The sequence below is a fragment of the Rhinichthys klamathensis genome, unplaced genomic scaffold (genome assembly GCF_029890125.1).
Source record: "Rhinichthys klamathensis goyatoka isolate OS25496 unplaced genomic scaffold, OSU_Roscu_1.1 h1tg000174l_1, whole genome shotgun sequence".
NCBI lineage: Eukaryota > Metazoa > Chordata > Actinopteri > Cypriniformes > Leuciscidae > Rhinichthys > Rhinichthys klamathensis.
Genome location: NW_026606704.1, coordinates 587,211 through 614,957, shown reverse-complemented (window position 1 = coordinate 614,957; position 27,747 = coordinate 587,211). Strand labels below are relative to the sequence as shown.

Below are 27,747 nucleotides of genomic sequence, written 5' to 3'. Positions count from 1 at the left end.
GATCTGAAAATACTCTCTCCTATCCGAGTTAAATACGCAGAACCAATTTAAACAAACCATTCGAGCACGAGCATCCCAACCGGTCTGACATAACAAGCTTGGCTCAATCAAGTTAGAGGCAGGACGATCTGTAAGTCTGACCAATGGAAGGGGAATGGTAGTGCTTGAGAAAACTGTTTGAAAACAATTATTTGTGCAATGTTTGCAAATCCATTTGGTCAGTCTAGTGGTGCACATGTCAGCTCAGTTCACTTTCAGTACTTATTCTTGTGTATTAAATTTCCAACCCTTTGAATGAACCGGCCGAATCTGTTGTCTTGCCCCTGTGATGTATAAGTGTTGTGGTCATTCGTTGGTTGTGTTCTTAAAAAGACAGTATTCCTTGTTTTGTCACTTACGTGGCTCTGTGGAGACACATGGGCAGGCTGGCCCGCTGCGGGACGCCTGGGTTCAAATGAGCAAAGCGGCTCAAATCTGCTATACAGCCTGTTTGCTGATACTTGTTGCTTTGGCAACAGATCTGATCTTGTTGGTCGCGAGTCTGTCTTCTCTTTCTGAGCAATAACCGAGGATTGTTCCTGTGTGTTGGAAGTCTCTGCACTTGCAGGTGTGTGAGGCGGAAGAAGCTCTTCAGTGCTAAAGCGAGGCGCAGATGTCTCTCCCGCCAGGCCTTCATCTCCAGGGATCTTCCCATTAGCTGGCCTCAGTCGGATGCTCTCAACAGACTTGGTGGAATTGGCAGTGCTTCCATGGTATTTCTTGTCTCCTACGGTGTCATCATAATCCGAGAGAAGTGTATCCGTGCTGCTTCCCATTTTAAGACTTTGTGCATTCTTTCCTTTCGTTGAGCCGTCCCCCTTTTGTGGGATGTTTAGAAAGGATTTTATTTTCTTGGTGCTCTTTTTCAAGAAGCGTTGTGATGATGCACTGTTTGGTTTCGAAGGCGGACTGTCCTCTTGGTCCAGAAGCGATGCGGACACAGTTCTCAAAGGAGGATCTTGCCATGTGTTTCCTGAGGTAGTTGTGCTCTCATCTGCCTTTTTGAAATCATGATGTGAGACGGACCTTTGGTCCTCTTTGAAATTTGGAGTGTACGCTTGATTTCTGGGATTCTCCTGAACAGACGCATTGCAGTTTCTGTGTTTTCTAGGTAAAGATGCATACATGTAACTGGAAGGCCCGTTTGAGTCACTGTTATATGTATTGCCCCTGGGATCGGCCAAACTGTGCCTCTTGTATCTGTCCTCTTGCTCATTGTTTGGAAATCTACTTTTGGCTCGGTTTAAACTTGCATATATTGCATCCCTCCCGGAGCTATAGGTTGCATTACTCCCTGAGTTTTCCAAAATCTGTAAACTGCGCCTCTTTAGCATGAAGTCATCGTGCTGTGCTGTCTGATTCCAGTTTGATGAAGAATAAATCTGAATCTGAGCATTTGGCTGAATTCGTGCTGGATCGTGGTTGGAGGACGATGAATTATTGGAGTAGCTGTTCATCTCTGGTTGTTCCTGTATGGTGGGCGTGAAAACAACCGATGACCTGATGCGAGAGTGTTGCGGAGGAGCCAATTTATTATCCTCGTATTGGTCCAGATAATCGTGGTTCTCTCCATAAGGTGCATCATTGTGGTTGTTGAGGTAAGACTCTAACCTCCACGTCCGAAGGAAAGACTTGGAAGTACTTGCTAAACTGGGCATGTTTTGCCTCATGTTGAGAATTTGTTTGTCGTGGCCATGGTACGATTGCCGCACGTTTGAGCCTCTGAACATCGGGTTGGTGACGTAACTTTCATACTGGTTGTCCACATGGTTGGAGTAACCACTGTAACGGTGGCTCTCTGCTGCCACGTTCCAATTACTAGAGCCAAACTTGGACAATTTCGACAGATATACAGGCTCCTGACGTTCACCCGCGTAGCTGTGTCTTTTGTAAAACTCTGATGTGTCTGGAAGGAGTCGAGCATGCGGTGTAACAACCGGCCTTTCTTCCACCTCTCTCAATGGTGAAATCCCTGATCTCCTTTCACAGGCTTGCCGGTAAACAGCGTCAAGTGTGTGCCTTAAATGATCTTTCCTTTCAAAGGGGTTGGTGGAATGTATCGAATAGCCATCCATTTTGCCATTGGGCTTCATCTCACACTGGTTCACGCTGGCAGTCTGAAACGGATCTGGGATTGTTGATCGGGCGTATAACGTCCGAAATTCCTCGTCATAAGTCTCCACTAAATGGCCTGTTATAACCTGAACCATGCTGAGGTTGATCTTCTCATAGGACCACATGAAGCTGCCAAACGAGAAATGAAGATAAATATAGCAATTCAATTCAGCCTTAGAAACATATGCAAATACTTTGGAATGCAGTTTATCTTGGGTAAGGTGTAAATAATTGCATAATATATGCTCTTTAAAAACAGGCATTTGATTGACAGCATGTTTGTTAACATGTGCTGAATGTTAAGCGTAAAAAGTTAAACATAAAATGCAGTAAGTCCTTATAAAAAAAGTGTTCCAAAATGTATTTGGTCACTTAAGCCCCATTTAAAAATGGTTTAGAATTATATAATCATTTCAAAACATGTGCAATTTATTTTAAAGAAACATGCACAATTTCAGAAAACAAAAATTCGGAGTGGAACTATAGAACTATAGAACTTGTGAGCCGGTGTCTACACGCCAATCTGATTGGACGAACGTAGTGACGACACAGAGTCCGAAAATAGACGCCAGAAATGTGTCGGCAGCTGCTTTGTCTTCAGACATGTGTCTGCCTTCAATCCTGTGTGCGTGTGTGATATAAGTCAGGAGTCAAGCTTCTCAACATGTCAGGGTTAACACCAAGCCCCCGCTTTATTTCGGCGGATGACTCACACCAAATGTGCCACAGATCTCGCCCTTCGTGCAACCGCTCAGGCCAGTGGTGTAGATCCTCTCAGCTTCTGATGCTTAGGTAGTCACAATAGAGGTAATGCAGTCACCAAGCAGAGTATGTCGCACTGAATTTCAGATTCTGTCACCCTCTTCTATGAGGCACGCAGGATGGCTTCGCCTCTAGGCATCAGGACCCACTCCACTAGGAGTGTAGAGTCTTAAGTTCTTGTGAGGGGTGCACATTTAAAGGATTTTTGTGGTGCTCTACGCACACATTCATCAGGTTCTACAGTTTAAACGTGAATTTAACCCCAGGAACTCGAGTCCTTCAGGGTTGACCCAAGTCTAGTCTGCGCTCAACAAGCTCATACACAGCCTTGTGGGCTCTGTTACCTTGGGTGTGGCGACGTTGATATTGAATTTCCGATAGCGTCAATGCCATGACCATAGACTGTAAAAAAATATGGACGTAGTGTCCGTGACGTTTCTGAAGAGCATTATTTAAGCCCAAAGAGGGCGGAGGCGGTCGTCGCCATCTTGTTAGCGTGTCACTCCCGGATAAACGAAAATGGGCAAAAAGGCAGAGATTAGTTGAGGTGACGTGACGCTTACAGAAAGCAGACAAACGGCTAGTAGTGACATCAGCGACAATCCACCTGTCACTCAAGTGGCCACGCCCCTTAATTATGCAGAACTTTAAGGCTTAATATAATTTAAACGGATGAGTTAAAAACAATTCACCCCCCTCACAGTTGAAATGAAGGGAAAAATTAGCAATATAGACCAAAACAACATATATTTTCTGCTGTAATGTTGGGCATTTTAACATGGGGGTCTCTAGTGGCCAGTCGATGAATTGCAGTTTAAGTCACTTCCGTGTCGAATTCAAGAGAGAGACCGGAAGGTTGCAGCTTGGCCATGACGCAGCGTCCAAGTTCCTCTTTGAACATCGCAGGTTACGAATGTAATACGGTTCCCTGAGAAGGGAACGAGATGCTGGGTTGCATTGCCACACCTCGGTTACACCTGTGCGTCTTCTTCAGACAATTACAATCTGTCAATGCTCATTTCTGGCATCTATTTATGTACTCTGTGACGCACTTTCTCTACGTCACGACATCCATACGTTCGGCCAATGAGAATGGCGTGTGTTGACGTGCTTCACGCGGAGAGTTTTCCACAGCGCCAACGCCATGACGCAGCGTCTCGTTCCCTTCTCGGGGAACCGGTTAAATACATTTTTAGGTGTAACATTATATTTACAAAATAGATATATTGTTCAAAATGAATACAAAGTATAATATAAATGATGTGATGAACTACAACTGTGGTTATTCTTCTATGACATATGTATGAACCTTGAAAACTAGAAAAGCAAAGTTAGTTCTGAAGAAAGTATAACATCGATATGCAGCTTGGTTTGACTTTCTTTTTTAATCTAATGCAATGAAATTCATAAATGTAAATGTGACATAGGTCGCATCTATATGGGAACACTGCCACTGCTTGCTGTTTTACAATCAGTCATTTGTTTGGTTCTGCTAAATAAATAAATAAATAATGCCGCCTCACCTGTATGATCCATAAAACACCTTTTGGCAGTCAATAAGAAGAAATTTCTGCTCCATTGCCCCGTGGAACTTTACCCCAGATCTGCAGAGGTATTCTTGGCCTTTCACTGTACGTATCCTCATAGTCTGCATTCAAGAAAAACACGTGTAGATAACTTTTAGCAAGAAAACAAGCAAATGTAAATGTGAAATGACATCTTAACTCTTTTGTTTAACTCAAATTCCTACTGTTAATGTGCATGATTCATTGATGAACATTGTATAAAAAATACACATTACATTTTGGTTATGAAAAGTTACGAATACAAGTCAAGTCAAATTGAATTATATAGCACATTTATTATTGTGTGCAGCAGAAATATCAGTGCCACAGCCTGTATGTTCAAATGTAATTAAGAGTTTTAAATATAGTTTTGCTCTAAGAGATTTCTCAAATTATTATTAAAAAAGTATTAATGAAAACATGATTGGTGTCACAGGTGGTTATATATACAAGTAGTGCACGAAGATGAAGGAATCAGGAAAACAGTCTTTAATATAAAACTCACACAGGAACATGCAGGAAAATGGGTCACACACACACCTCAACATTACCATAGACAGGACAAACGAACTCAGGAAACACAGGACTAAACCAAACAGGCGAATTAATTAGACAACAGGTGAACAGAGTGATTAATCAGACACACGGGGAAACCAGGTCAACTAATAATGCCAAAACTGAACATGACTCTGACAATAGGGTTGACTACTCAGACTACCGCCTCTGAAATAATTTCCCTTCTTGCTGACATCAGAAATGTTTATTTGAGATGAGATAAAGTTTTCATCCGGTCATTTCCCAATGGATAAAATAAAGTCCCCTCCAACATTTTTTCCCCATTGAATATCCTGTTTTGCTCATGTTTAGTGTTTCAAGTTGATTTTAAGATAAATTAAACAGAGACATTGTTCAGCAAAAACTAAACGAAAGGCAAACAAACCTCATTACTGCTTCGCAAACAAAGATAATGACAGCAAGTCTGTCTGTTGAAGCCAAGGGTTATTTCTTATCACCGCTGCTAAAGCGACAAGGCTGTTAAAGTGTATATCCCTTCTGTCTGACTACATCTGCACACCCAAACAACACTGACAACAGTGGGCATGTTGTGTGCAACGGTAAAATTCAAGTTTCTTGGGTCTACAGTGAGGAAAGTCTGTTGGCAGCTGTGGAAAATTGCCTCCCGCAAAGCGAGAAATTGTAGAGATACTTAAAACTTACAATTTTTACAAAGTAAATCAAGCATAGATATCCGTATCTGCTTCAGTAGCTTTTGCTGTGCTGTTACGTGACCTTTGAATGTACTGAGGTGTTATTCATAGAATAAATGTCAGTAGCAGAAAAATGCTGTGAGGATGGCACTTAGTGAGGTGTGGTGAGAAAAATCATAATTACCACTTGTTTTTCATATAATAATAGTTAATACCCTCTGGGAAGAAGTGGGAGGGACAGTGTTTCCAGCTCAAAGCTTCTTTATATGGCTCCTCATCACTTCACAAGAAAGTGCATAAATGAAGCAGAAAATGATTTGCTCACAAAGAGCAAAAACAGTATTCAGTTGAAAATATTTTCTTATTTCAATAATGTATATGTTTCTCAAAGAATGACTCACTGCGAACAACTTTCATTTCCTTTAGCGCATTGAACAAAGAAATAAAAGAGAGAGAGTGAGGAGAGCTCTGTAAAAAAAAAAAAAACAAGAGTAACCGCATGACAGGTTTGCAGATTGTTGTTGACGTTTTGTTTTTCTGGTTATGTGTTATGCCAGTCATGTTTTAAAACTGAATTCAGTCTCAGCTATCAACCAGAAGAGTATAATGCAGATAAATGAAGAAATCTGTATATATATATCTAATATATACGTATCTGATAACAAAAATATAATTTTTTGCCTTTGACACCTGCATTTTTAGGCTTTTGAATCAACGTGGCCACAACTATACTGAGATTCTGGTCAGTGTTTCAATCCGAAAGACAAAAAGCCTGTTAGGTTGCGGCAAATGTAGGTGTGTAACTGATGTTTTATTTATGTATTTCATCATTCTTATGCTGCCATAGAGAACAGGAATGCTGTCAATACTTCTCATTTTCAAGTTTTATGTTTCCATTCTCATATTAGTATCATGTCTTTCTCTTGTTTGATGCACACACACGCTTGGTTGAAGTCGGAGCTTCAGGTAAACTGAGTCTCGTTCTCTCACAGGTCATGATGAAATATGTGTGTGTGAGGTCAGATATAAAGACTGAGCTTGTGACCCTGTTTCTGCCGTTATGCTGTTGCTTCTGATCTTTTGACTGCTTTGTCACTATGATTTGTCATCTTTAACTCGTGGTGATTTGGTCAATGCTCTTCACAGTTAAAAAAAAAAAAAATCTCTAAAATCTTTCATTTGAATTCTTAACATTCTTACGAATTGTTAACCAAATGTAAGTTCATTTAATTTAATGCAAGTGATAGTTTATTATTTAGAAGTAAAAGTTTTAGAAAATGGTTTATTTAAAAAAACAAAACATAAACCAGTTAAATTAGTAGTATTTTTTGGCAAGCATTATTATTACTATTCTTCATTAGTGCACAAAACTTGAAATAAATAAGTCAATTAAAACAATCAATACCAATTTGTTTCCACCATTCAAATTCCTTCTCACTATCACTGCAAAAAAATACAATGTATTAAAAGTGCCTGTAGTGCATATTACAGCCTGTATATTTTACAACTTGTAACCAAATATTTCATAAGTGATATAATGTTAATATGCCAGACTACTTGAACAACCAAAATCAGTATTTGTTCATGTGCGCTCGTCTCGTAAATAAGGATTAAATTGGGCCAAAATGATCTGAAACAGAATTTTGACAGTTGGTTTGTCAATTCATTGCATTTCTTGTATGCTCCAGTTTGTTTTGATCCAGTACACACACATTCTGTCTCTTTTAGCGAGTGCACTCAATCGAGATAACTCTTTCATGCACAGGCTCATACATTAAGGAATATGCTTCAGTCAGTCAGTGGTTAACCTTGGTAAAGGTGGCGTATTTGTTCTCGTGAGCAGAACGAGACACTGCGTGCCTCTCTCTCACACACAAACACACACACACACACATACACACACACATACACTGCCTGCTCTCTGCTTCAGTGAAATCACACGATGAAACGCATCCAGATGCACCACACTTTCTGATATATATCCATTGATATGCAGTAGCAATGTTACTTGCTTTAGTAATAGTTGTATATCCGGTTGCAAAGCAAGAATCATACCACTGGATCAAAGCATACATAAGGGTGTTAGTGTTTTGAAATATTTATCCATCTGTATATTTTATGCATTTTATTATTTATTTATTTTTTGTACGTAGCCCCGCACATGACATATGTACAAAAATATATATCGTCATGACCATGAATTAAGAATTCACTTCCCTAACCTTTTTTTCAGATTTGTCTTGTTTTAGTAAGATCATGGTCACAAATTAACAATTCGTTCCTTTGTTTTGGTAAATTGTGGCCACTCTGTATTAATTTGTCCTCTTGTTTAAGGGAACGAATTGGTACGACATGGCTACGATTTGTCTAAAACGAAGAAATTAATTCTTAATTGGTGGACGAATATATATGTTTGTCCTTATATCAGCTGAAGGGGTTGTTTTGTTTTCTAGTAAATATAATGTAAGTAAAACTGTTAATATTTTAAATTATGCATTTGGTAACACTTTATTTTGATAGTCCACTTTAGAAATTCTATTAACTTTGCAACAACATGCCAACTAGCAGTCATTAGAGACTGTCTGATTAATATCTGATAACTCTTTATTGTGATGCTGAACAACAGATATTCTACTGATACATGTCAACTTATTCTACTAACCCTAACAGTCTACTGATAGTACAATGAGAATTAGGTGACACAGTTACACAGTTAGTAGAACGTCTAAAGTGGACAATCGAAATAAAGTGTAACCATGCATTTTTCCTTGGGATGGAGGGCATTTTGATTCTGACTTGACTTGACTTGAATGCAGCATGTGACCTGTGCATTAATATACATTATACCATGGTCTGGGTGAATACTCGATTCTGATTGGCTGCAGGGTGTCCATTAAAAAGTGATAGAGGACACCTAGTAAAGGAGTTCTGGTGAAACTGACTGTTTACCGTTCAAAATTAATAAATAAATGCGCTGGCTACATCAGCTGTGAGTAACCATAGCAACAGCCAGTCAAAGTATCCGTTTACAATTTATTGTATCAAAACAAACATCTAGTTAGCCGTTATACTATGCTTACCTGTGTTTTAATTATAGGTTAAAAAAAACGAAAGTGTAACGGCCATGGCTAGACAAGCCTAATACGTTAACTTTCTGGCTCGTAAGTTAGCTAAATTGTAGGGTTCTACAAGCTGAGCGGACTATGAATATCTCCGGTTTAACCCTTACGTAGAATATGGACACTTACCCTGAGTTTTTGGAGTTGGATGTCTTGTTTTTCTATCATAGTGAGGAAGCTTTTGAAGTGATTATGGTCGAGGAGAATGTAGACAGGAACACCCCTGACTGAGGCATCTACCACTTCTTTAAAGATGTCCACATCGGTGAAAACATCCATTGCGATTGCTATGACCTGTGTAGACATAAAAAGGAAAACATTATACACAGATCTGAAGGAAGCAGGGGTTGTCAGCTTCGTGTTTTTAAAACGGCACCCTTCGTTTCTCTGCGTAATCAAACAAATCTAGGTCGATTTCAATAACTTGAGAGGTGGCTTTCATGAACCTGACAGGGGATTCGCATTTTCTTGGGCACTGTGCCTAATATTAAACAGTAAGAAGTCCGGGGAGAAGACTATTTGCTTTGTTATATTAAACAATTTAGACATTTGTGTTTCAGGAAGACCAGCATTCCAGGATTCAAGCCTTGACAGGTTGAAGATGTTCTGTTAGCGCTAAAGGCCAGCGAGTCTTATAAGCTGTATCTCACCACACCCTGTAGAACAAATGATTAAATCGAGAATTTCTACAGAATTTGATGAGACTGGTTAATGTCATACAATACATAATCTTGAACCCAGTCTGACTGGGACATTTACAGTTTTGCATTTCAAATAAAGCAATAGTTCATAATTAGCATCAACTGTAGGCTGTTTGGGGGAATCTCGCAATAACATGTTGACTTCAATTGACTGAAGATGAAGATAGTCTTTATTTATAAAACTAAAGAGCATAATCCAACATGAAGATAACCCAAACAAATGAAGGCAATGTAAAAGAGCACAGACAACACCAGACACTGAGCTGACAGAACTGATGGCATTAGCAGTGGTGTGGGCAGGTTTCCTGAAATGAGGCAAAGTCCTTTTTATTAACTAAATGTAAATTCATCTCCCAGTTACACTTAATGTTGTCACATCTTCCTGCTTAAATAAACATCACATAAAAAAGAGAAACCAAATACAATTCTATTTTGTATTTTTACATGAAGTAATTAATGTTCTATTGATTAAAACCAAGTATACATTTCATCAAGTTACGGTAGTTTAATAATTTTTACATTTATTCCAAAATAATAACTAAAGGCACAATTTAAACATTATATTTTATTTGTGAACTGAGGTTCAGCTATTCTTTTTTATAGTCAACTTATTTTCTTCAGTTATCAAGCTCGGTAAACACCGTCACAGACCAAAATGTCCCTTTAATTTCACCAAGCTGATCGCTCACTAAAAACACCCCCACAGTCATCATGTTTTAAGTCCATTTCAAGCTTGATTGTGATGTGACATAAAGCAGTGATATCTAAGTGGCTGAGTTGCTTACTTACTTTTTAATAAGTCTTCCCATTAAACGACATTATTTTGTTCATTCAGAATGATTCGAGAATGCGCACGAAAACAAGAGGCGGGACTTATTGCATGAACCAATCATATCCAACCATAACCAATCATATCCAACCATAGCACGATGGAGGCATTTCATGTGACATTCCCCCATTTGTTCTCAATTACCCCCCATCAAACCAAGTGCACACTTAAGGGGGTCTGTTAAAACTTTAGTTTGCGTCCCTCTGCAAATTTAACCGCTGGTGTCGCTGTTGGACTGTGTCACTTTAGAAAAACCAGTGATTTATGCACTTTTTAATATTTGTAATATTTGCATTGATTATTTTCTCATCAAATCTTTTGAGGAGGCACTGCCTCCCTTGCCGTTCCTGATGCACAGAGAACTACTCTACAAATGAGGAACAGGTGTGTAATAATCAATGAGACAATTCATTTCTATGGGGCTGTTTACACCTGGCCACTTCATGCGTTTTCTGTGATCGGATAGCTGATCGTGAAAAGACCAGGTGTAAATGCCCTCCGAAACGCATTCGAGACGGATTTGAATCCGATCGCTCAAACCACTTCAGGAGGAGGTCTGGGCCGCATTACAGACGAAACTGGACAAGTGTAAATGATCTGGTTGTTGAAACCACATATATTTACTCCTCCCAAAAATGCTAAAAAATAAACGTGTGAGAGCGTGTTCTAGGCTATATTTCATGTTATAGTCAGATATGACGGCACTACTGCAACACGCATCACCTCAGATAAGCATCTATTCATCAAACCAACGCGCCGCAAACTATCGCAAATCAAAGTGAAAGTAAGTCGCAGACGCGTAACACACAATCATCTTCATTAAAAGTAAAGAAACGAAATGATCTTACCAGTTATGTTAAAGCTCTCTCTAATTGCGGTCTTTGATTTTGAAATTAGCTGATGATCAATAAAATGCAGCAATATCTGTTGCTTTCGGTGACGTGCACTCCATTAAATCTGCATGTAGCGCGGGAATTGAAGATCGGATTTATATCCGTTTTGCAAAAACACATTTATGTGACCAGGTGTAAATGGAATCGTTTTGATCAATCAGATAGCTATCCGATCTGAGAAAACACATGAAGTGGCCAGGTGTAAACAGCCCCTATGAAAACAGTGTCTGTGGAGTGATAAACAAAACTGGAACTTTTCGGCCCTATGGATCAGTGGTATGGATGGAGATAAGGATCAGCGATATGGATGGAGAGATGGAGCAACCATCCACTGTGAGGAGTAGATCACCTACCCTGGAGAGCAGCCGCTTGGGAGCCACTGCATTAGCTCTGTTTTGCTGCTGTTTAGCTTGAGTAGGTTAGATGACATCCAAGTTTTTATTTCATTCAGACAGTCAACAAGTGACAATGGGGGAAGCTGAGTGGATGGTTTGGTGCTGATATAGAGCTGTGTGTCATCAGCATAACAGTGGAAACTGAGACCATGGTGACGTATTATCTGGCCGAGGGGGATCATGTAAATGGTGAAAAGGAGGGGTCCAAGCACAAAGCCTTGAGGCACACCTTGTTTGACTGGGGCCGGGGGGGAGCTGGAGTCTCTAAAGGTGACGAACTGTTCCCTATTGGAGAGATATGTCTGGAGCCAGGAGAGTGCTGAGCCGGTGAGGCCAACACATTCAGATAGACGGTTGAGAAGAATAGTATGGGGAAACTGTGTCAAAGGCTGCTGAGAGATCTAGGAGAATGAGGATGCTGATATGTCCAGAGTCAGCAGCGATGAGGAGGTCATTGATGATTTCAATGAGTCCGATACGCTTTGTGGTCTGTGTCGACTCGATCATATGATACGCTCTTTGCTGTCTTGTCTCTGGATCGGAGCTGTGGTGGTTCTGTTTTACTTGAGTCCGGTCTTGGATTCGAGACGTTTTTCTATTGTCTTGGACTAGTTGGCATTAGCACATGGACTTGTCTCGGACTTGGTCATTGGTCTCGCCAAATGTTCTAGTTGGTCTCGACCGAGTCCAGCAATAGGCCTATATGCTTTTTTTCACCTTCAAAACAAAACCATTGATGGAGCGCGCTTGTTCAGAAAACGGGTCACGTTACTGGTTTAATTCACAATCCATCAAGAATGGGCATTGACATTAGTCGTCTGGTATATGTCACATGACACACACGAGCGCGGGCACATACACACACACAGCGGTCGCAGTGTAGTGAAGAAGCGAGTTGATAAAAGCTAACGTTACGTTCGTTACTGTAAGTACGTGCAATAAAACCTTTGTGAGTAAAAAGACAATATTTATTGACTTTGCTGCTGTAAACTTTAATGTTGCTGTTCTAGAAACAACATTTAGTTTTATTCAAATATTCTATTCTAAACCTGTAGTGAATTTAAAAACAACCCGGCAGCTAATATGCACACTTTAATATGCACACATGCGTTTTGATCATTACAAATAATAATGCAAAATTATTATCTTAGAATAGAAGATATGCTGTCTCTCGCATCACATACATGATCAACAGTTAAGTGCGTGGTCTTGAAGAGGATTCTTTTATTTCTGTCTCTGTCTTGACTGTCTCAGTTGGACTCGGTCTTGACTTTGACTCGAACCTCTTTGGACTTGGACTTGACTCGGCCTCGACTAGTCCTGGTCTTGGACTCGACAAAGGTGGACTTGACTACAGCCCTGTGTTTACGTGACACTAACGTGAAATCAGACCTTATTCGCCCCCATGTAAAGTATATTTACACTTTGGAATTGTTCCCTATCCCCTATATAGTGCACTATGTGATGTTCACCATGTAAAAAATACTAAATGTGTCAACAAGTGACCGATTTCAGCATCTGTTTATAATGCAGGGGGCGGTACTGTATTATAGGCTGTATAATGCGCTTATTATGGTTCTAAATCACCCTAGAGGACTGTTTACCCAATTAATGTCCAGTAACTAGAGAGCAGTAAATAAGCCAGAGTCATGGATCAGATTCACTCAATGTATTGATTAGGCAATGCAGAATGAACTCGTTATTCACAATTTCTCAATGGAAGTATAAATACACTCTAAAAATGCTGGGTTGTTTTAACCCAACTTTGGGTCAAATATGGACAAAACCAAACGTTGGGTTAAAAATGTAATTAAAAAATGTAACCCAACGGCTGAGTTTGTCCATAATTGACCCAAAGTTGGGTTAAAACAACCCAGCATTTTTTAGAGTGTATGTGTCAAATAAAATACAAAATAATACAGGCCTGCGCAGCTAATAAACAAACAACTAAATTGAATTAGACTATGATTCAAAAGATACAGTGAAGAAGAACTGGCAATGAGGTAGTGGAAAGGTGCTCAGTCTTAACAACTAGGGATCAATTAGTTTTCTGATACGATTCATATAACAAAGCGCTGTGTCATTATATGTGTCATTATCAAACACTACAGTCTGCAATGACGCACGTGGTGGAATTCACCAAACAATCCCAACAACGTACTCCAATCACACAACATCGGTCGCCCATACAATCTCAATCTGAACAACCCGAGCACTCTCTGCCCAAGATACCGCGTGATGACCTTAATCCACTTCAACTCGATAATTTACAATAATGCGTACCATATTTCTACCTTCTTCTTTCCATTGCCATCAAATCGCCTAACTCGCGAGACTTCAGAGATTAATCCACGCCTACTCTGTAGATGCAACACTCGAACAGAACGCTGTAAAACTATTATAATGTAATAAATCTAGCTTCAACATGACCTTTTGCACAGGGTTCAGATTCTAGAGAGTATTCGATTGGACAGAAAATTTGATGAGAAGCTGAAGAGCGGGGTGATGTCATTAAAATCATTGATGAGGGAAGTTGAGAGACTGTAAGTTTTGAACGCATATATTTTCTAAATGCGAATTTTGTTATTGTTTTGGAGCACACTAGCTTATTTATAACAGCGAGGCGAACATATTCATTGTAAAAGCCAAAAAACTTTAAATACAATCAAAGCAATTAACAACAGGTGTGCGTGATAATGAAATTAACAAGACATTATAGAAAGCAAAACAAACCCAGGAAACAGAGCTAGAACTCGTGCTAAAAACAATACAAAATGAACACAGGTAGGATACACAAGACAAAAGCATACTCAGAAATCACTTACATTTCCACCACATCAGATGCATTATAACAAAATAAACAGTCCAACAGATGAGGGCAGGAGGGGTCTTGAGGTGGAGAACGCCGGGCAATGAGGGAAGACCACAGGAACCAGAGCGGAGCAAACAGCGGGAGAAGCCAGGGAGGAGTAGCATGTGCATTTTTGTCTTGGGATCCCTTGATTTTCATCTCATCTTCCCTAAAATCTGTAATTATGTGATCTATCTTCAGATTTGCTGAAATCGACTGATGTAGTAAGGCTATTTCACTCTGATTCCTCCCCTTATCAGTGGTTTTTACACTTACAAATTTGAGGAAATAAACTGCATGGAGTTTTATAATTGCACATGGCTGGAATGAAGCATGGCCTGAATATTGCTCACTTTCAACCTATCCAAAGGATATCCTGTTTACTTAGACATAATAATAACCCATGTGTTTTTCTACATGTGCTTTTCATTTATGGCACATACATTCTTATTCAAAGTGTCTCCTCTCATCCCGAAGGAGCCGTTCAGCCTTTCTAATTTACTTCTTCATGAGGCATTGAAATACAGAAAAGGCATCATTACTATAATATGTTTACTGCTTTTAAAATGCCTTTATTCTGAAAACACACGTACAAGTAACGTGTACAAAACACAGCACTTGTAAATAGAAGTACACGTGTATTATGGCAATTACGGTGATTTAGGAAGCTTCCAAGAATGTCACTTTTGCACTCTTTTAAGCAAAAACACATTTACTGAAGAAGTTGCTGATGTGCTGAGATCTGCTTTAATTGAATCTTGGCTTGGCAGAGGCTAGTATATCAATCGATATCATTTGGCACACTAGATGAGAACACCCTCCCCAAACACACCCTGAGAAGATACTGTATACATCCGTCAAGTGTTTCATTACTCTAGAGAATACATGTAATCAGAGCGCCAGGACCACACGAGGCAGTTCATTCGACACACTGAAATTGGTTTAATAAATCTATGTCCCCCAAGAGATCGCCTATGTCACCTGTTGGGTCTGGCTCTGCACTGGGAACAATGATTTGTTGAAAAGTGATACATAATATGCTACGATTTTTGAGACCATTTAATTTCGTCCAAATGCAACAAGTTTAAGTTATACCAACAGAAATCCTTTTATAGAGTCTCTATTGTTTTATTGGTGAAAAATCGTTTAATGCATGTGGCGAGCAGGACGAGGTCGAGGGCCGCCACAATGCACATGGATTATCCCTTACTTAATAGATACAACTTTTTATTTTTTCATAATGTATTAGTAAATGTTGAAATGAACAGCGCTGTATTGATGAGATCCCATGTTGACGATATTGTAGTCAATCACGTCTATCTCAGTCCCTCAGTGTGCCATGTTCAGCAGAAGCTCAGACAGCTTTAATCATCTCTCATAATCAAAACACAAAGAAGACTGCATTGTTCAGAAGGAACACATTGTATTCTCACTTTTAACTAATGAGCTCCACACCCCATAGCAGAGCTTTCTTTGCATGACAAAATGTTTCTTTTTTTTGTGGTAAAGCTGGCTTCTCATGGGCACACCTAGATATTTCTGGCACTCCTGTGTCATCAACTGCAAAGGGAGCGATCATTTCAGCATAGCATATTGCACAACTTTATTGTTTGCTCTGTTTGTTCAGCACGGTTTAGCAGCCACTGTTGCTGGGGAAAGACTATTTGTACATGACTGATGCCTGAGGGAGAAAGTGATGTAGCCTACGTGACCTTATCACATCTTTAGCAAGAGTTTAACACGTGTGGGACTGGTTTCTAAAGCTGTGATTTAAAGGAAATCAATCTACTGTCTCCTCCGTGATTATGAGGGATTCTTGAGGTGCAGACAGGCAGGGCAGTGAAAACGGTTGGCACTTTTCCTATACTCATGAGAGGTTACATTTTCTGACAGACAACAATGCTGGTCTCATCAGGGCTTTCTTTATACAAAATTATTATGATTAAAAGATTATGGACTCATTAAAAATTATATTCATGGTAGGGGTGTAAGAAAATATCGACACTCGTGAATATTGCGATATTATGTTTGTCGATACTTCGATTCTCAAAAACACTGTATCGATATTTATTTATTAGCTTACATCCAAGATTTGCTTCAGTGGCTTTGTGTTCGGTTTAAACCTGACCGATGCTTACAAGACGATAGAATTATACTGTTCACAGCTGAAGTCTGGACTCATTTTGGCTGCCACTATAAAGAAACCACTAAGGAGATTGACAAGAGTTGATTGCAAAATAAGCAATGATAAAATACAATAGCTGCTCAGGAAATGCATTAAAGAGATCATTTATCCACGCTGCTTAGAGTGGCGTTTCTCTAGAGAAGCTCTCCAATGCAAGCGCTCCAGTGAAGGCATGCTTATTTATAAGGCACTTTATACAACAGATGTTGATGCTTTACAGCAAGTAATATATATATATATATATATATATACCAACGCATTCTCATCCTTTGGCATCATATAGGTGACGCCATATGACATTTCGTCGAAATCTTACGCACATGGCATCCTTTAGCGTCAATATAACACGCACTGTTATGGGTAGGTTTAGGTCTGGGGTAGGGTACGGTTATGACGCCTTGGGTTCTGCATCTCATATTCACGCTAAACGATGCCATGTGCGTAAGATTTCAACGAAATGTACAAAGCGTCACATGTATGACGCCAAAGGATGAGAACGGGCTGATATATACACACTGAACAAAATTATAAACGCAACACTTTTTTTTTTGCCCCCATTTTTCATGAGCTGAACTCAAAGATCTAAGACTTTTTCTATGTACACAAAAGGCCTATTTCTCTCAAATATTGTTCACAAATCTGTCTGAGCACTTCTCCTTTGCCGAGATAATCCATCCACCTCACAGGTGTGGCATATCAAGATGCTGATGAGACAGCAGGATTATTGCACAGGTGTGCCTTAGGCTGTCCACAATAAAAGGCCACTCTAAAATGTGCAGTAAAAAAAAAAAAAAAAAAAAAAAGGTTGTTGATTGTGGCCTGTGGGATGTTGGTCCACTCCTCTTCAATGGCAGTGCGAAGTTGCTGGATATTGGCAGGACCTGCAACAAGCTGTCGTATATGCCGATCCAGAGCATCCCGAACATGCTCAATGGGTGACATGTCCGGTGAGTGTGCTGGCCATGCAAGAACTGGTATGTTTTCAGCTTCCAGGAATCGTGTACAGGTCCTCCAACATGGGGCCGTGCATTATCATGCTGCAACATGAGGTGATGGGTGTGGATGAATGGAAAAACAATGGGCCTCAGGATCTCGTCACGGTATCTCTGTGCATTCAAAATGCCATCAATAAAATGCACCTGTGTTCGTTGTCCATAACATACGCCTGCCCAAATTCTAAAATTAGACCAAGAAATATCCCCCTTCTTATCGCAATAAATCACAATATACCGTATCGTAACCCCTGTATCATGATAGGTATCGCATCGCCAGATTCTTGGCAATACACAGCCCTAATTCGGACACAGAACTACATAGCCAATTTAAGGCTTTAAATGAAACCCAAATTTAAAAAGAAAGAAATAAGAAATGATATTTTGATTGCATTGTGACATTATTTTCATGACAATTAAGCACATTCAAACCTTAGTGCTCATTACCGTAAATCATTACAATCATAAAAACAGCACTTTATTTTAGTCCTCTTCTGTATGTGTGCATGTTAATACAATAACCAATGTTTAACCATGATAAGTCAATGTAGTTTATTCATACTCACTACTTTCTTGTGCACACAATGTAAAATAAAGTGCAAGCAAAAAAATCTAATCTGCATAAAAGTCGGCATGAAATAAATATGCTTAATTGTCATAAAAATAATGGCACATTGCCCTAAAGGTAAGTTACTATTTTTCTTTTAATTTAGAAAACAATGTATGTAATAATTGATTTTATTTCAGCCACAGAGTACTCTGAGAGCCTGATGTTTTCATGTTGCATACCAATATTTATTTAGAAAGACGTATCTTTAGGCAGGGAAAGATTTCACTTTACTTTCAAGGTAGAAGATGTCTGCTATGCTAAAGAAGCATGATAGGTGATTCCTGTGTAGATCAAAGACGTACGTTGTATCCCTACAGTTAAAAGAGATTTGCTCATATTGCCTTGATCTGTTGCTATTAGGCCCTGAAGAAAAACAGCAAGCTGCAAAAAAAAAAAAAAAACTCACTATCTAGATCAGTGGTCTCAAACTCACGGCCCTGATATTTTGTGGCCCCCTACTTGACTTTGAAGTTTAATGTTAGTGCGGCCCATCGTTGCGTGTGCCGCGTTTTTTTTTTTTTTTATCCCTTATGGGCTACCATAGATAGTCTCGTGACAGCTTACGGGTGGGTTTGTTGTCAATAGTTGTCATAGACAACCGCGAAGTACAAACATACATACTGCGCCTGGAAAAAATGAGTGTGTCGCTTCAATTATGAGCGCGCTTGCCGCGCCTACATTTGAAATAACGAACTTGAGCGCGCAAAATATGTGAGCGCGATATGTGAACGGCCCCTTGGCGAGCTACCACCAATCAGGCCACGAGCTACTGGTAGCTCACGAGCGACGTGTTGGAGACCCCTGCTCTAAAACAATCTGAGAGTAATAATTTTGAGCTTGTAATATGTGGCCAACAGGTTGATAAGAAGGTTTGCTTTGATTTGTGCAAGGTCAGTAATTTGCCTGAGACACTATATATGTGTAGAAAGAACTCAATAAGACGGGCAGACATGACTGCAAATATTTGTATTTCAAAAGCAATAATTGTTTTTCTAAGTATAATAAAAGGAACTGTGCCTTCCAAAAAAAGATTCAATATCATATTGAAAATAAAAAGGACATGAGCAAATATAAGAATCACAAAGATGTTGTGTAAAAGGAAAAGACAAAGAAAGTTTGTAAAATGAGCTTCAACTGTCAGAAGGACAGCTCATGAAGAACCAATCATGTACAGAAATGAATGTTCAAATTCAGAGGAACAGTTCAGAAGAAACGTTAATAATAAAGATTGAGAAGATTGGATCAGTTGTGCTCCTTTTTTGGAATACTTGAATACTATTTTTTTGTGGAATACTTGATGCGGCCCAGCCTGACTCAGACTCTACCTCCAGCGACCCCCAGTTAAGTTGAGTTTGAGACCCCTGATCTAGATGATGGCAAGAGACTTTATTTGAGATAAACTATTTAAACTAACAAATTACGTAAATTGGTATGACCAGCCTAATGGTTAAAAAATTTAACATTTCGCTTTTTTATTTAGTGGTGTCCCCCTTTGCTAGCTACATTGGATCATTTTCACCATTTTATTTTTCCCATAGGCATTCAAATTAAATATGGGCAAACCGAACATAAAGCAAAACAGTATTTTCAGAATTTTTTGTACATAATTTGTTTTTTAATGAGTGAATGAACCACTCACTCCATGAAGCAGTACGAATTATGTAATCAAATATCAAACAATAACACAATATACAATTATTGACTTTAAAGTGGTACTTCACCGCTGGCCAAATGGGCTTTCAATGAAACCTATACAGTAGAAAGTGCAGAACAGAGAAAAAGGCTGTTGTCTTCCTTTTTGCCAAATATGTAGGAAAACTCCAACACCCATAATGTACTGGGCATGTTGCCATGCAGTCTGCTATGGAAATGTTTACTAGAATCTAACACCGCCTAGATTTAGTAGTAAATACTCCTTAGTTAACTTTTGGTCATAATGGTGTCGAGTTGTATTGTTACCGGGTACGAGAACTGTTGTTTTCATGAAAGCCCTGGAGCTGTCAAAAGATTTGCTGACAAATTAACATGAATTTCTCGGCCCAGATAACATGGAGAATGAGTAAATATTGTTCATTTACATATACTACCTACATTGTAACAATACAAAGCAGAGAAAATTAAACTTTAAGTCATTGATTATAGGTACACTGCAAAATGCTATTCAAATTTATACAAATAAATATGTTGTTTGACATCCGTTTTTGCTTCAGGATTGTGTGTAGTGTACTTCTTCACTAGAATTTGCTAAATAAACACTGGCTTGTGGCTTCTACAGACGCGTATTTTATCGCTTAAGCCTTAGAGCTCATGGCAGGCCTTTCTTGAAACAATTTTGTTTCAAAATATTGTTAAAACAATATTTCTACAAATCTATTTCTCTATAAAAAAACGAATGGGCCATCCAACATCTGACTGTGCACTCTATATAGCCTTTGAAAGATTTGGTCATGTATTTATCAGACACTCAACAGGGTGACAGTGAAAAGATTTTTCCGAAGAGTGACCTTATCAACATGCTGACATTCAGATTTTTCTGAATGTCAGATTGCTTATTTGGCTCAAGATAAGGATTTATTGAGTCCACATTTCATAAAAACAAGAAACTCTGCTTCTAACCACAGATCGAGAGCTGTCACTCCAAACACACAACTGTGCGATGCTGTTTGCGAATGTTCGTTGAAACTGTAGTTTCGGGAAACACTGACTCGTTGAACTATGCTGATAACGACAGAACTTGCGACCGTAGTTGTCTAACGCTGCTTTTGAGAAACACACCCCTGTCCAACACCACCCCAGGGCTGCATTTCTCAAAAGCATCGCAAGCCTAAGTAGATCGTAGAACCATTGGCAACAATGATCTCTATGATCAACTTAGTTCACGATGCTTTAGAGAAAGGCACCCCAGAACAGTTAGTGCTTTAAGGTAACAACCCGAGTGTGGAGCATGGACCCGCTATGGACCCTATCATACGCGCGACGCAAGTGTGTTCTGCTAGTTTCAGCCCGACGCAGTTTTCATTTTCACGTCCTGCGCCACGTTGTTTAAATAGCAAATGCATTTGTGCCCGTCTGTGCGCCCATGAGCTGCTGGTCTGAGAACGAGTGTGTGTTCAGGCACATTGTTGGTGTGTTGCTATTTTGAGGAACTGAAATAGACTGAGCTAATTTTTTTTTTTTGGTTATTTAAAGAGCGCATTAGCAATGTGCACATATAGGCGGGTCCACAACACATGTACACTGCTTATTACACACACACACTGCTTATTACACACACACAGGGACACGCAGCAGCACAAAAACATGCCAAATATTAAAAATAAAAGGATTACAATGTAAAAGATTATTATTAATGTGTACATAAAGAAATGGTGGAATCCGGCTTGTCCCGTAGATGGTCTGCTTGGTTTAACCTCACACACACACACACACACAGCTTTAACCTCGCGCACGAGCAGATCCATTTCAGAGAAGCGTTCCGTTTTTCCGCTTGCAAATGCTCCCGTGTAAATAGTGAATCCGCCATGGCGCGAGCGCAACTGGCTTTTAAAGGGAATGGGAGATGAGACTCTGATTGGTTTATTGCACGTAAAGCCCAAAACACACCCATTACTCATTAAGAGAATTGAGACAAAACACACCCATTACTCATTAAGAGAATTGGGACAACCCTTTTAGATCATGGGCCGGGAGCGCCGACCATTTTTCCCGTCGATAAACTAGCAAAAGTGTATTTGGACCGACCTAAGTGCACTTGCGGCGTGCGCTTTAGACCATGAGCTTAGATCTTTAAAACAGAGCCCCATGCCTGCTTATGTGTTTCTTAACTCCGAGTGCAGCTCAAACGCACATGATCTGAAGGACTGGTTTTGAAGAGGCGTTTATTTACACCCTTTTCAGCATGCTGTTTTATCAACATTACCTGCCTGGCATCCTGTATTTGTTTGCGGATCACTTCCTTGATAGTGGGGCTGTTTTGCCTCGGCGGGTGGAAGAGCAGGTCGATGCTGGTCTCAAGCCTTCGGTGCGGGACTTCTGGCCAGCCTAACTCCAGGTTTGGCGGATCAGTGTCTGAGTGTGTGGGCCAGTATGTACCGGTGGAGGACGTGTCGACCTGCGGACAGTCCACTTCTTCTGAGTGGGTGCTTGTTGGCGGCTGTACAGCGCTCTGTGTAATATGCTTGATTTCCTCCTCAGAGAGGAAACTGCATATGCCTTCCTCTTTGATGAAATGTTGATAAGAAACTTCTCCCTCTTTGACTAGGCAGTCGATGGCTAACCGATACGCTTCCTTGTAATGCGGCTGTATGAAATCTTCTGCCTTGAACTCTCCCTTTAAGGAGGACAGCAGTGACAAATCGGATTCCATCACGGTGTTGATGTGGATCCCTCTAACGCCGTACAGCCTTCGCCACCTAAGAAACAACACACATCATGTTCATCTAGGACAATTCTGTACATCAAAAATATAACACATCATCTAGGTGCATGTACAATTGCATCTTGCATAGATATTTTGTTGCAATATAAATTGGAGCATTTTTTCTATCTTATTCATCTTTGCTAATAAGGCCTGGTTTTCCAAGCTTTGCACATTATTGGGTTTTTGGTTTCAGCCGCTTACAGAGTGATACGGGGATGACATTCTTTTGTAGGACAAAAGCCAGAAACGAGATGCATTTGAGCACTTCCTGAACCATCAAAAATGAACCATCACTGAACGGACTGAGACGCTATTTTCTTCTAGAAACAAACTTTGTTGCATTATCTTTCTGTAAAGCTGCTTTGAATCAATCTGTATTGTAAAAAGTGCTATATAAATAAAGCTGACTTGACCTCCGGTTACATCATCAACAGGTTTTGGGTTAAATGAGGATTTGCTGAAATGCCTGTTCAAACTCAAACTTTCTGGAAATTTTAAATAAAGGCTGAAAGAGTTGTCAGAAACCTTGTTTAAGAATCATAAACTTTTGTTGGTCGCAGAGCTTATTTTCTGCTACTGTATAATCCAAAAGCCAATGGAAAAATGCTATTAAGTGTTTGACAAGGGAACCAGGGTGATGCAAACTTACGGGTTGGCCTAATAAAAAAATATCACTGCACCACTCTTTCTTCAAATGCCTCCAATTAGACCCTCAAAGGACATTTATCACTGGCTTGTAGACAAGTTTTATTATACAACCCAAAATATACTGTAGCTTTGAGATTGAGGTCCTGCCACTTGTCACACCTCTGTGGCATTTATGGTGTGTTTCATTGTAGGGACTGCTTGTTTGAACATGTTATTTCTCCACGCTCATTTGGTGTGAAATGATGGATCCCACACATCAATACCATCACACTCGTGAGCTGTTCATATGATGTGCCTTTAAAGACATGGGCCGCATTTACACTGCAGGTCTTGATGCCCAAATCTCGATTTGTTGACTATATCTTTAAGAGTGACCCATATCCGATATCTATGGAAGCAATTCTGACTTTTTATCTCTGAATTGCATGACATAAAGTTGCAATTGTGTGTTATGTGTATTTCTTAGTTAACTGACGTGTGTCTGTGGAGGGAAAAGTCCGCTTTGCGCGGGTGCAAAATAGGAATGATACATGCGTCAGTGTACAAAGTCGTTTGCGCCGGGTGCAAGATAGGGCCCATAGTCAACAAAAAAAAAAGTAAGTAAAAAACGTGCGCAACCCGATCACACTAAATGCGTCTGTATAGCACGCAGTGTGTTTATCGTGTAATTTATACGCGAAAATGAGTATTTACGTGCATATGATACGCAGTTTTCATTGACATCTGATCTGTCTGCTTATATGGCAGGCGCAAATGCACATATCCGATTCATATCAGATTTATTTCCACATATGAATGAGGACTGAAACCGATCTGAGATTTTCAGAGTTCATGTGCTTTTTTCCTGCTTACATGGTCATTGTTAATATCCGATCTGAAAAAATCTGAATTGGGTCACTTGAATCATGCAATGTAAACGTGGCCATAATAGGCCATTTCCTCTTATTTTGTCCAGTAAAATCCTCCCTACCCTAAACCACCTGACACCAAGTTGCAATAGAAAGTAGAACATTTTCGTCAGGAACTATTCTGTTAATTATGTGTAAAACTTTTTTTTCTTTTTAATGAGTCCATATTTAAAAAGATAAAGCACTGAGTAACAGCAGTGAGTATAGTCTCCAGATGTAACATGTTCTGCTGATGATGAAACTGAGTGACTCACTGTTCCTGTAATGAGAAAGCTGCTCTGTTATTAACATTTCTTCGTCTGAAAATGTGAGAAAATGTTAATGTTATTGCATCACGCTGCTTTGTTACGGAGTCAGGGCTTCTCAGTTCGTAGATAGTTAAAAAATCTTTAAATGTTCCCCACTAAGTAGGTCTAGAGTAGGCCTAAAGTTATCCCTCAATGGTTATATCTCAAAGGTTATATCTCAATGGTTATATATCAATGGTTTTATGTCAATGGTTATATATCAATGGTTATATCTCAATGGTTATATCTCAATGGTTATATCTCAATGGTTATATCTCAATGGTTATATCTCAATGGTTATATATCAATGGTTATATCTCAATGGTTATCCCTCAATTGTTATATCTCAATGGTTATATCTCAATGGTTATATCTCAATGGTTATATCTCAATGGTTATCCCTTAATGGTTATATCTCAGTGGTTATCCCTCAATGGTTATCCCTCAATGGTTATATCTCAATGGTTATCCCTTAATGGTTATCCCTCAATGGTTATATCTCAATGGTTATCCCTCAATGGTTATATATCAATGGTTATATCTCAATGGTTATCCCTCAATGGATTATATCTCAATGGTTATATCTCAATAGTTATATCTCAATGGTTATATCTCAATGGTTATATCTCAATGGTTATATCTCAATGGTTATATATCAATGGTTATCCCTCAATGGTTATATCTCAATGGTTATATCTCAATGGTTATATCTCAATGGTTATCCGTCAATGGTTATATCTCGATGGTTATATCTCAATGGTTATCCCTCAATGGTTATATCTCGATGGTTATATCTCAATGGTTATATCTCAATGGTTATCCCTTAATGGTTATATCTCAGTGGTTATCCCTCAAAGGTTATCCCTCAATGGTTATATCTCAATGGTTATCCCTTAATGGTTATATCTCAGTGGTTATATCTCAATGGTTATCCCTCAATGGTTATCCCTCAATGGTTATATCTCAATGGTTATATCTCAATGGTTATCCCACAATGGTTATATCTCAATGGTTATATCTCAATGGTTATATCTCAATGGTTATCCCTCAATGGTTATATCTCAATGGTTATATCTCAATGGTTATATCTCAATGGTTATATCTCAATGGTTATCCCTTAATGGTTATATCTCAATGGTTATATCTCAATGGTTATATCTCAATGGTTATATCTCAATGGTTATATCTCAATGGTTGCTCAACTGGTGCCTTTTGCTCATTGACACTCAGAAACAATCACACTAGCTGCATTTGGCATTGATAATTACTCTAGAGCTGCAGGAGAATTATGTTATGACAAAGATGATTGTCCAGTGCCACCAATCCCTTAATTCACTATTATCCTGAGTCCATTCACGCTTTTAAGAGTCGGTCAGTAAAAAAACCTGGCAAAACATCTACTATAATATAATGATATATTTACAGTTCGAATGAGGCTTTTAAAAAAAAATTATGTACTTCGCCTTCAAAGAAACAAATTGGGACTGTTAATGAAACCGTGGGCGAGTCAATAGACCTTTGATGTGGAATTAGTCAACATTAAGGATTTCATAGAGTATTGTGGAGTAAAAAAAAAAAAAATTAACAAATAGGGATTAAGAGTTCTTCAGAAACAACCAAATCATTCATTTGGAAACTGTCTGTCACGTTATATTGGTGTTTTTTGTTTCAGTTTCAGTTTCTTTTCTTGTTTTCCCTATAAATAAGCTTTTGCGCAATGGAAAGTTTCCATGGATGTTAAAGGTTCTTGAAGGAACGCCATCAATGCCAATAAAGAACCTTTATTTTTAAGAATGAACGCACCAGTTATAGGCACAGGTGAACAAAACTGTAACATGCATTCAGAAATCCATACACTAGAAAACCTTAATGCCATTTAATGTTATTTCCCAGAATCCGTCAGTGTTACTCATATTTCAAATTCATCCCATCCGGCATAATTCATTTATTTAACTTGACTGGACTTGATCAGCAGGTGCTGAGATGTCCACAGGCCTGAAGCGATCCCATGGGGTTGGTGCTCAGCGCTGGAGCGATCTGAGCCCCACCTGCTCTGATTAATGCTGACTACAGTACAGGCCGGTTTAGTCAACCTAAACTAAATGCAGGGTGTTAAATAAGTTTCTGTGAGAGAAACTTGTTACAGCAATAATATTCTCTTCACTGGTGTAGGATAATTATACTGTATATTTATATATAACTTATATAAAAAGTTAGTTTAGTTTCACTAAACAGTTCATTTTGAGAGATTACAGGCAAATTTTTATGAAAATTTAAATAATGGTTCAATGCAGTTTATGAGAGTTGTGTGGGAGAGAGTCATGATATTGGCTGTTACTATCGCACAAGGGTTGCGACTCTTTTCTCCATTGAAATATAGGCCTACAGTTCTACAATAATTTGTCTAGAAAGTGAACGGATCTGTGATCAAATGCAATTTCACAGTTTTATACGCATACATTTATATTCAAAAGATCTTAAATTCATTCACTTCACTAAACACTTAATTCAAAACAAGAATAATAAAAAGCTAATTTTGAGAGATTTCAGGCAACTTTTCTAAGATTTGTTCATCTAAGAGACCATAAGACATCAGCGGTTCATAATATGCTTTTATTAATATATGCCCTCCCCCCTCGCCAAACCACTCCCCCCCCCCCCCCCTTTTTTTTTGGGGGGGGGGGGGTTCTTTTCTTACTTTTACATCTCTTGGCAAATTATTTTCAATAGGTAAATTATATAATTTTTCTTGCTGACTATTGAACTATAACTTGTTTATTGTCTGAAAGTTTGTTTTTGTATCTTAGGTTTGTTGAAATTTGCATTGAATTTTTAAAAAAAAAATAAGACATCAGCGCATTCCAAGATAAAACTAGAACTAAAATCCATGATTAGAAAATATTGTTTGTCTGTGAGAACCCTTAGTTAATCCTATACCTTTTCAGAACTAGTCTGTAAAAGCGTCATGCATTGTGCTTAAGTACTGAAACGTATGCACAAAACAAGCAGATATATATCAAAGTAACCTGTCTGCAAACTACCTCCAACATATTCAGCATCTACTTCATGAAATATGACATTCAAGCCTATGCCATTTGTAAAAAAGTGACTTACTCAAGAGGAAATCATCATGCGGGGTCTCTTAGCATTCCTATCCTGTGTTGTTCCAGTGCAGATGAGGTATGAAACAAGCCGAAGTATTAGACAACCTGAATGTGTT

At 39.0% G+C, this 27,747-nt stretch overlaps 1 protein-coding gene across 1 annotated transcript; it reads right to left on the bottom strand.

Moving 5' to 3' along the window:
* On the bottom strand, nucleotides 1–27,747 carry fam83b (family with sequence similarity 83 member B). The gene is made up of 5 exons (XM_056260162.1): nucleotides 27,642–27,747; nucleotides 22,184–22,676; nucleotides 8,938–9,102; nucleotides 4,440–4,564; nucleotides 1–2,283 (listed from the first exon to the last, which is right to left on the bottom strand). The coding sequence occupies exons 2-5, from the start codon at nucleotides 22,628–22,630 to the stop codon at nucleotides 255–257; spliced, it is 2,766 nt and encodes a 921-aa protein (XP_056116137.1). The 5' UTR covers nucleotides 22,631–22,676; nucleotides 27,642–27,747; the 3' UTR covers nucleotides 1–254.

Coding starts and splice junctions, on each gene's coding strand:
- fam83b (XM_056260162.1), bottom strand. CDS start 22,630: ATGGAATCCGATTTGTCACTGCTGTCCTCCTTAAAGGGAGAGTTCAAG. Junction 9,103..22,183: donor AAATACAGGATGCCAGGCAG/GTAATGTTGATA, acceptor ATGTCTACACAG/GTCATAGCAATCGCAATGGA. Junction 2,284..4,439: donor GTGTTTTATGGATCATACAG/GTGAGGCGGCAT, acceptor CTCGTTTGGCAG/CTTCATGTGGTCCTATGAGA.